This window comes from Galeopterus variegatus, unplaced genomic scaffold, assembly GCF_000696425.1.
Source record: "Galeopterus variegatus unplaced genomic scaffold, G_variegatus-3.0.2 Scaffold922, whole genome shotgun sequence".
NCBI classification, from domain to species: domain Eukaryota; kingdom Metazoa; phylum Chordata; class Mammalia; order Dermoptera; family Cynocephalidae; genus Galeopterus; species Galeopterus variegatus.
The window spans coordinates 38,000-48,285 of record NW_007727033.1 but is presented as its reverse complement, the minus strand read 5'-3'; the positions used below and the strand labels follow the sequence as shown (position 1 = coordinate 48,285).

The 10,286-nt window shown below is 51.3% G+C and overlaps 1 protein-coding gene across 1 annotated transcript in view; it reads right to left on the bottom strand.

Moving 5' to 3' along the window:
• Positions 1-1,582: 1,582 nt before the first annotated feature.
• TREML2 (triggering receptor expressed on myeloid cells-like 2) overlaps positions 1,583-10,286 on the bottom strand; it is a 15,038-nt gene continuing 6,334 nt past the window's right edge. Inside the window, exons 2-5 of the mRNA XM_008573440.1 lie at positions 7,174-7,494; positions 4,064-4,481; positions 2,923-3,029; positions 1,583-1,965 (exon numbers count right to left, since the gene is read on the bottom strand). Coding sequence (XP_008571662.1) covers positions 1,583-1,965; positions 2,923-3,029; positions 4,064-4,481; positions 7,174-7,494 — 1,229 coding nt within the window. The remainder of the gene's footprint in view (positions 1,966-2,922; positions 3,030-4,063; positions 4,482-7,173; positions 7,495-10,286) is intronic.

Below are 10,286 nucleotides of genomic sequence, written 5' to 3'. Positions count from 1 at the left end.
CACCGTGTCCTTACCAGGGAGTTCACATGGAGCAGGCTCCTAGGGTCTAGGACCCCTCCTCTGGGCAAAAAAGGGACAGCTGGTCACCCTCACAGATGTTCTGCCAACCTCAGGACACAGTACAAGGCCTCTGCCTGGCCCAGCACCCACCACCTGGGGCCTGACCATGTCCCTTCTGTCCATTCATAGCCCCTTCCAGTGGAACCTTCCCACAGCCTACCATCAGCTCCCAGCTGCCATGGCAGAGCAGTCTCTGCACCTGCATTTCGGGAACCTCCTGCAGGGATCACTCACCTGCCGACTCCAACCTGTGCCTCAGGCCTCAGGTGGAGCCCACCTCCTCCATGAAGCCTGTCTGGCTGGCCCGAGTCTGCAGGATCCCCGGTGCTCCCATTTCTGAAGGTCACGAGCACCTCCTGCCTCCTGGGCCTGGCATCTGGTCTGTGCTAAGTGTGGGGTGTCCCCAACAGTCCCATGTCTCCCCATCCCTCAGAGGCTATGAGCAGACTGAGGCAGTCCGGCTTCCTCTCCCTCCCGTGGCCTGCCTCACTCGGTGCAGAGCTGTGCACATGAACTGCTGTGCATGTGCCGCTGACCCAGGAGGTGATGTACGAGGGACTTCAGAGCTCATCTCCACCCTCCTGGTCCAGACAAGGAAACAGGGTCAGGGAGGGACAGGGACTTGCCAAGGTAACACCGAGATGAACGCACCCTGTACCCTCCCCAGAACCTCCCGTCTTCACGAGAGGACCTCACCAAAGGGCTGCCTTCCTGGGTCCCCAAAGTCCATGAAACCAGGACTGCTGGGGAGAGAGAGGACGAAGCAAAGATAGGACCCAAGGTCTTCAGTGCAGAATGTGAGGGAACCGGAAGGGGCTTAAGGAACCACACGAGGCATTTTCTTACTTCTACAATGTTCCTGTTACTCTGTTTTATCCCGAAAGCAATTTGAGAGGTACAATTATTGTCCCTTTTGCAAGAGACTAACATGAGACAGGCCTGGTCACTTGGTGAGGGCGACACAGTGACAGAGGGGGCCACCCTGTCCCCGTCCCTGGTCCTAACCCGTGCTCCTCATCTGGGTACCTCGCTGTCAGGCAAGGCCGGCTGTCGTGCTGCTGGTGCAGGGTCACTAAGAGAGGCGAGCTCCTGGGGAGCTGTTTGCCCAGGTGAGGTGAGCCCCTGCTGGGCACGACCTGGGTGGTGGCCACACCCCCTGACAGGGAGAACAGCTGTCTTAGCAGCTTGCTGGCCAGAGAGATGTCAGTGTGTGTGTGTTATCTGTCTGTGTGTCTGTGTGTGTATTTATGTGTGTGTCTGTGTGTGTGTCTGTGTGTGTATTTATGTGTGTGTCTGTGTGTGTGTCTGTGTGTGTATTTATGTGTGTGTCTGTGTGTGTGTCTGTGTGTGTATTTATGTGTGTGTCTGTGTGTGTGTCTGTGTGTGTATTTATGTGTGTGTCTGTGTGTGTGTCTGTGTGTGTATTTATGTGTGTGTGCGTATTTATATGTGCGTGTGTGTCTGTGTGTGTGAGTGTGTGTCTGGGACAAAATCTGTCAATTCCCCCACTTGGGTCTTCCCTCTACTGCCCCCTTATGGATGCAGGAAGAGGTCCCTTCTCCCCGCTGTCCCCAGGAACTCCCCTGGCCCTTCCTCTCTCCTCCCATCCATCCTCAGTGGCCCTGACTGGCTGTCCAGCAAGCCCAGGCTGTGTCACTCCCCAGTGCGTTATGTCTGCTTTCCCACTGGGATGTCCTTGGCTCCTGGCTGAGAGTGCAGATGTCACCTTTATCTCCAGTGCTATTCCAGTCACTCCGCAGTAATGGACACATCTCTCTTGGGGTGGAATCCAGACCACATTCTCCAGCCAGGGGCTCTCGGCTTTCCTAGAAGGATCCAGCAGGAAGGTGGCAGGGGTGGTAGTGTGGGCTCTGCAGCCTCCCAGGACAGGAGTGTCCAGCTGTCCTGTCAGGACAAGCCAGATAGGGAAGTCATGGATAGCTCTGGGAGCCCCTGCTGCCAAACCCTCTGTGGCCCAGATCTTAGTCACTGTCTCTGCTTCTCCTCAGAAGGGGCCCTGGGACATCAGCTGTCTCTGGGGCTCATCAGCACCGACCCTGTCATTCTCAGCCTACAGGGAATCTTTCAGGGAGCAGACGGAGGCTGAGGGCCCAGTGGTCCCGGGTCGGGAGAGGGTGGCTCCAGCTGTCCCCCTTCCCTCACCTGGATAGTGAGGGGTCCCAAGGTAGATGGGAGCTGAGGTTCTCTGTCTGGAAACAGCACTCTCAGCCTTCTCTGCCATCAGCCAAGGCCCTGGGGCTGTGGCTCTGAGCAGAACCATCCGGGAGGCTCTCCTGGGACATCCTGCCTGGTGTCCTCTGCTCCGGGCCCCTCCCCAGATTCCTGGCAGCCCAGGAGAACTCTGTGGCTCAGGAAGGCTATGGGGGTGCAGCACAGCACAAATCCTCTGCGTGTGCAGCCACATTCCTCATTTCTCTGGCTCCTGGGACCCCCTGGGAGACGTTCCCTAATCCCTAGTTAAGTGGTCTCAGACCAGGCAGGGTTCCACGTGGGCTCCAGCCTTCTGGGTGGGTCCCTGCAGGGTCCCGCAGAGTTGCTGCACATGCTGTAGCCTGTAAGCAGTGGGGAGAGAGGTGAAGAAGGGACACTTTTTGCTCATGGGCCCGATGCTGCTGGTCCAGCCCCAGCCCCTTCTCTGCCTCTGCCTCCAGGTCCTACCAGCTAGTCCCCCTGAGGGTAAGGCTGGGTGCTCCCGGCCAGGTCACCCTCCTCCCTTGCTGGGGTCTCATGGTCATCTTGACTGGACACAGGCAAAGGACACAGTACCCAGAGATCCAGTGTCACTGCCCTAGTGCAAGTGCCAAGAGCTGCCCGTGGTGGCTGGGAGGCAGCTTTACTCACGTCGCCTGTGTTTCTTCTTCCAAAACCCATAGAGCATGACCAATATCACGGGCACGGGCAGGAGGGTCAGCCCCAACACGAGCACAGTGGGGTCGGAATCCCGGTGCCTGAGGGGCCAAGACAGAGGGAAGGATATGAGCACCCACACCTCCCACCCTGATCATGTATTTCTGCAGTTGCACTAGGGGATTCTGAGCAGGGCACGACGCCAGCCGCAGAAAACCTGATGGCACCCTTCTTGGCGTACACGGGCCTCCCTCCTTGGACTCCCAGCTATAGCCTCTAAGAGTTCAGGGGAGGACATCTCTGGCTGAGGGGGCATCTCTCTACATTGGAACATCTCCTCCACTATGCCCATAAATCTGTTTATGGGTGAGGACAAGGACTCTGAGAGACCCCACATGTGACCGAGGAGATAAAGATTCTTGCTCAGCTCACAGTGACAGAGGATTTCTCTTCCCCCTTGTCCTCTGTAGCAGGTGCTCTGGGCACCCAACTCTGCCCCTGCCTGTACCACTTCCCTGTCCACAGGTCAGCAGCACCTTTTTCTTTATTTGGCCTGAGGACTTTCTCTTGTCACTGGAGCCTCCTGTGCCACAAGTGGCTGCCAGCTGTCTGCCGATAACCCATAGCAGCGGGATACAAATACCCAGCTCCCTTGCCCTCAGGGGGTGTGTGACCTCGATTCCAGTGTCCCCAGTGGGATTCAGCTCTTGTTGCACGCAGTGGGAGGTGGCTTGATGAAGGACCCTTTATGGGACCCTTTCTTCCCTGTCTCACTTCCCAACCCTTTTTCCAGTTTCCAGATATGACATATGCTGGACTCAGAGTCTGCTTCTCCAGGGGAAGCCACATTAAAGAGAACCCTTTCCCACCCCCTAATCCCAGAGCCACATCCTTGCCTGGTCCGGGTCCATCCCCTCTCCTGTCCACCCACAGATCTTCATGCACCCCATCCCCTGCCCCTCGCCCACCACCACCGTCCCTGTGTCACTTCCACTCTCCCACCCCCCACTCAGCAATGGCCATGCTGAGTTCCTAGGAGCAAAAGGGGAAGGAAGGTCAAATGTAGGATCTGCACCTCCAGGTCTGGTTGGGCACCATGAGGTGGCGCCACATTGGTAAACATCACCTCGGGTACCTTGTGGCATCCAGGTTGTTGAGGAGAGAGGTGCTGGTGTGGTACATCCCTGTAGAGGGCCATCTGGTGCTGCGGTGCCCGGCTATTGTAGAGACAGAGTTTGGGCCAGCCCAGGAGGGTCTGGCATTGCTCGGAGATATGACTGCAGTCTGAGGTCCCCTGGTCCTCCTGGACCCTGTGGTGCTGGCGCTGGTACCTGTGTCACCGGAGACTGTCTTGAAGGTCAGCCTGGTGGCCCCTGAGGCAGTGGAAGGCAAGGGTCTGTCCATGGTGAAGAGTCCAGGAGTGAACACAGTGATGCTAGTGGTCAAAAGGGCATCAGGACTGGTTGTGGGAGCTGGGCCTGTTGTGACAGCAGTTCCACTCCTGGGGACATTGGCCAGGTGTGTGGAGGGAGTGATCCTCCCAGTTGTGAGGGCTGAGGGAACAGAGAAGCGGAGCATTAGACTGACATGGGGGCCTTGGTGCTGGGAGTAGGCAATGGCAGACACACGCTTCTCTTGACACCCGGTGAGGCCCGTCCTCTTCTCCCCTCCTTGACCTTGGGTCTAGGACTCCACTCTGCTCAGTGCACGTGTGTGTACTGAGCAGGTGAGGTCAGGAATGAAGAAGTAGGCATAGTGAAGAAGGGAGAGACTTTCATAATTTCTGTAGCTTGACTGTCAGGCCACCTGTCCCCACAGGACACCCATTCTCCATTCCCATCACTCTCACGTCACTTTCCAGACTTTCCTCACTCCTGGGGGCCACAGAGATTTCTACAGTGTTGTTGAATGGGGACTGTTCCAGCTGCTCCATAATCAGCAAACAGGGTCTAGAGACGAACACCCAGGGCCCCAAGTTCGAGACATCGCTGCAAAGAGTTGGGGTCATGTCCTTTCCTGGGGGCCTGCTAAGAGACGTCTGACCTGGTGCTGCACCCCTCATCCACCAACCCAACTCTTTCCCACCATTTCGAGGCGCAATCTGGAGGTTGGCTGGAGGATGAGGAGGGAGTCGTAGGAGTTGGGGGCCTCCCTCTAGCAGGGAGCGTAGGTTCTGTCTCTGCAAAGGATGAGCAAATGGGAGAGAGGCTGCTGCGTCCCACTACTGTGCAGGACATGACACTTCCCTGAGGGCCAAGTCGTCACCGTGGGAGCTTGAGCCACTTCTCTCGCAAGGACACCCAGAATGAGCAGCACTGGCGAGGCTGGACACAGAGCAAGAGGCTGGCCTGGCCTGGAGCCTGATGTCCTGCATCTTCTAACTCAGCAGAAGCGACACCCCCAAAGAACCCTTCAAAGAGCTCACACATCGGTGCCTTGGGAGAGCCCACCTCACAGAGGATCCCAAAGGGGTGTCAGAAAAGGCCTGACCTCCTACAGAGCGAGCACTCCTACATCACATCAGTCATTAGGTCGCACGACCATTTCTCTGTCCCTCCTTCCTGCTCAACACATCAACGCAGGTGTGTGGGAGAGGGAGGACCAGGAGGAGGTGACATAGAGGAAAGCCCCTTCCCCACTTCAGGTGTCTTGGGCCATAAATCTGGTCCTGACCAGGTTGAAAATCATCCATTGTCAGAAGATTAGAGTTTGTAACTGGGCTGAGGATTCTTTTTATTTCCAAGTAACTGAAAAAGTTACACAGCTGCAATCTCCACAAATCGCCCTTGACAGGTAGAAAGAGAATTGACGCAGCACAATTGGGGGAAATGAGAGAAATGGATGTTAATGCCATCTTTACAGAGATACTTTTAAATATACAAGGGTACTTTAGAAAGATGGTGGAAAACAGAACGAAAACATAACACGACCCTTCCCATGAAATCTTTGAAGACCTTCGTACACCGAGGTCTGACCTCCCGCTTGTGCTCCAGGCCGCTAAGCCGAGTTCTGGTCCTTTCTCCACTCGGGGCTCTTGGAGGTGCTTTAAACCTAACGTGGCAAGCTTGGAGGTGCTTTAAACCTAATGTGGCAAAGAGAGCTCTTGATTTTCTCCTCCAAACTAGCTTACCCTGCGCAATAACTGGATCTCCTGATGCAATACAAGAGCCTGGAGTCGTCCCTGATTCCCACTCTCGCTCTCCTCCCACCTGAGCACGTCCTGTCCTGCCACGAAACGCACAAGTGCAGAGAAAGTCCAAAACACATGGGTTGGAGCCCATCCGCTTCTCTCCTCCTCTAGTGTCCACATCCTGCTGCACATCACAGTCATTTCCAGCCAGACACACAGCTGGGTCTCTCTGCCCGTGCTCCTTCTCTCCTGCAATCCATCCTCCACGAGCGGCCACCATAGTCTTAAAAACAAGCCACACACACCTCTCTAAACTCTCCAGTGGCTTCCAATCACACTGAGAATAAAATCCAAACTCACAGCATGTATTTCAGGCCTGCTGCTTGACCCTCCCAGCTCATCTCTCACTGCCCCACATTCAATACGGACCAGCCATGCAAGCCTTCCTTATACAGGCCAAGCTCCTTCTCACCACAGGGCCTTTGCACATGCAGCTCTCCCCACGGAGTGCCCTGCAAAGCACCCAGATTTCACCAGGACTAGGGAACTCTCGTCACTTAGGACTCTGCGGGATGTCATCTGCTCAGGGAGGTGTTCTCTGATCCTTGGTACTTCAGTAGCTCTTTCATCACTGCGTTACTTTCTGGTTCATCACACTGTTTGATTTTCTTAACAACACTGACTGTTATCTGCAATCGTTTTTCTGGATGAAGAGTTATTGCCTGTCATCTCTCATAGGGAAGAATTGTGTCTTTTTGCTCACCGCTGCCTCCTCAGAGCCTAGAACAGTGCCTGGCACACATAATAGGGGCTCAGAGAATGTCTGTTGAATAGATGACTGAATAAAACAAAGCGTAGAGTGTCCTGAGTTTGAATCTCATCTCTGCCACCTGCTAGCTCTGTGACCCTGCACAACTCAGAGCCACATGAGGCTTCTCAGATCTCATTTCCTTTGTCTATAGAGTAATGCTCATGAAAATGTCTGTAAAGGTACTTTGAAACCCCTATGGCACAACATGACTATTGATGGATGTTCTTTTTACATCACATGTTAGTGGAGTGCAGGGCAGGGAGGACATCCTTTACCCATTCCAGTGTCCCACAATTCTGCTCACCTGGAGACACTTCCAGCAAGATGCCCATCAAGGGGTACAGGGTCCCGGAGGTCTTGCGCATGCACCAGTATCGGCCAGAGTCCTGGGGCTTGAGGGCTGTCATGGTGATGTTGACCACCTTGGCCTGGGCATCATCCTGCAGCACGTAGCTGGGCCCCTTTACCCAGCCTCGGGTGAAGCCAGGCTCACAATTCTTCTTCCTGATTTTGCACCAAACTTTTCCCTCCACACGGTTTTTGCGGCCCTTGTAGGAGCACTGCACAGACAGAGTCTCCCCTTCCAGGTGCTGCACTTTGGTGTACACGCTGTCAGCAGGGGCACCTGGGGAGACAGGATTTGCTGAGCAAGGTGTGTGGAGAGAGCAGGAAGAAGGCATCGTGAGAATGGGGAGCTTGTGGGGAAGGGAGATGAGGTGGAAGTTGCCCTGTTGTCATGGAACCCACAATTCAATTGGGAATCACAGCCCTACCTTCAGGAGCTCTGCCCAGTGTGAAGGGGAGATCCATAGGCCCTGCTGTCAGGTAGTTCCTGTACTATGGGGGAGACACGGCCTCCTCTGTCAGGGAGAACCCAGTCTGATGGAATAGACAGAGGCCTCTCCCTCAGGGCTCCCCCAATCTGATGGAGGAATCTCAGCCCTTGTACTTGGAGCTCCATAATACACAGCCCCTTCATCGTGGTCTTTTTTAGTCTAATGGGAAAGTGATAAACCCTGTCTCCAAAGATTCTTAGTCTTGTGGGAAAGACTGAGCTCCTGCCTTCCATGAAACAGGTGCAGAGACACAAGTCACTGAGTTCTCAAATTTCAGAGCACAAGCAACTTAGAGAGATGAGAAATCCCATATTTGGTAAAATGATGAGTGGTTATTTATCTCACAGATAGGTTCACTGCAGTCATCTTTTAAACAGCAATCTAGGCCATGGGACCGCTCCCAGCCCAGGAGAGTAAGCACAGCCCAGAGATGACCCCCCAGAGATGCCTGAAAGCTGCCGTGACCACACACCCCGAGCCACCTGCGTGGGAACAGGTAGGCGCTACTGCTGGACTCCCAGCCCAGTCCAGTCCCCATGGCCCCGAGAGGCTGGAACCTCCCGCCCACAGGTGCTGAGGTGGCCATGACAAATTTGCAGTCCTGACAGGATCCTGGCCAGATAATAGGGTCAAACGTGTGGACCGTGAAATCCCCTGCCACAATGACTAAACACCAAAGGAAAGATACCAGAAATATGAAAAATCAAGAAAGTACACCACCAAAGGGTAATAATAACTCTCAATCTCTAGATCCTATCGAACAAGAAACCCTTGAAATGACTGACAAGGAATTTCGAGCGATACTTCTAAGGAAACTAAATGAGATACAAGAAAACTCAGCTAGACAACATGATGAAATGAGGAAAAGTATACAGGACCTAAAAGAAGAAATGTACAAGGAAATCAATGCCCTGAAAAAGAATGTAGCAGAGCTTGCAGACCTAAAGAATTCATTCAATGAAATAAAAAACACAACAGAGAGTTTAACCAGCAGGCTTGCAGAAGCAGAAGAGAGAACTTCTGATCTTGAAGATAGGCTGTTTGAAATAACACAGGCAGACGAAGAAGAAGAAGAAGAAGAAGAAGAAGAAGAAGAAGAAGAAGAAGAAGAAGAAGAAGAAGAAGAAGAAGAAGAAGAAGAAGAAGAAGAAGAAGAAGAAGAAGAAGAAGAAGAAGAAGAAGAAGAAGAAGAAGAAGAAGAAGAAGAAGAAGAAGAAGAAGAAGAAGAAGAAGAAGAAGAAGAAGAAGAAGAAGAAGAAGAAGAAGAAGAAGAAGAAGAAGAAGAAGAAGAAGAAGAAGAAGAAGAAGAAGAAGAAGAAGAAGAAGAAGAAGAAGAAGAAGAAGAAGAAGAAGAAGAAGAAGAAGAAGAAGAAGAAGAAGAAGAAGAAGAAGAAGAAGAAGAAGAAGAAGAAGAAGAAGAAGAAGAAGAAGAAGAAGAAGAAGAAGAAGAAGAAGAAGAAGAAGAAGAAGAAGAAGAAGAAGAAGAAGAAGAAGAAGAAGAAGAAGAAGAAGAAGAAGAAGAAGAAATTCAAAACATTGAAGATAATCTAAGAGAGATAATGGATACAGGTAACCTTAAGCATGCAAATATCTGAATCATGGGTATTCCAGAGGGGAGGAAAAAGGAGACTGCACTGAAAACATATTCAACAGAATAGTGGCAGAAAACTTCCCTGGTATAGGGAAAGACAGATATTCAGATTCAGGAAGCTCAAAGATCCCCAAACATATTCAACCCAAAAAGGTCCTCTCCAAGACATGTTATAGTCAAATTGCAAAACTCAAAGACAAACAGAGAATCTTAAAAGCTGCAATAGAGAAGCATCAAGTCACCTATAAGGGAGCCCCAATCAGACTAACATCAGACTTTTCATCACAAACCCTAAAAGCCAGAAAGGAATGGGATGATATATTCAAAATACTAAAAGACAGAGATTTCCAGCCAAGAATACTTTACCCAGCAAGGCTAGCCTTCCGAAATGAAGGGCAAATAGTATATTTCTCTGACAAACAAAAACTGTAGGCGCTCACTACCACACGACCATCCTTACAAGAAATTCTAAAGGGAGTACGGGGTTTGGTACCTGAAAAATAACCACCACTGCCATAAAAACTCAAGAAAAATCAAAACCCACTAGTAAAATAAAAATGCTAACAATGAAGAGAAAAAAAAGTTTACCTACCCCAAGAACCCAACAAATACAGAAGACAAATAGTAAATCAGAAAGAAAGGAACAAAAGACACTTAAGACATCCAAACAAAAATCAATAAAATGCTAGGAGTAAATCAACACTTTTCAATAACAACTCTTAATGTAAAAAGATTCAATTCCCCACTCAAAAGACACATACTGACTGGATTAAAAAGGTGGACGCAACTATATGCTGCCTTCAAGAGATTCACCTCACCTGTAAGACACACATAGACTAAGAGGGAAAGGATGGAAAAAGATATAGCATGCAAATAGAAATGAAAAACGAGCCGGAGTAGCTATTCTTATATCTGATAAAACAGACTTTAAACCAAAAACCATAAAAAGAGATAAAGGAGGCCTTTTATCATTATATAGTTATAATGATA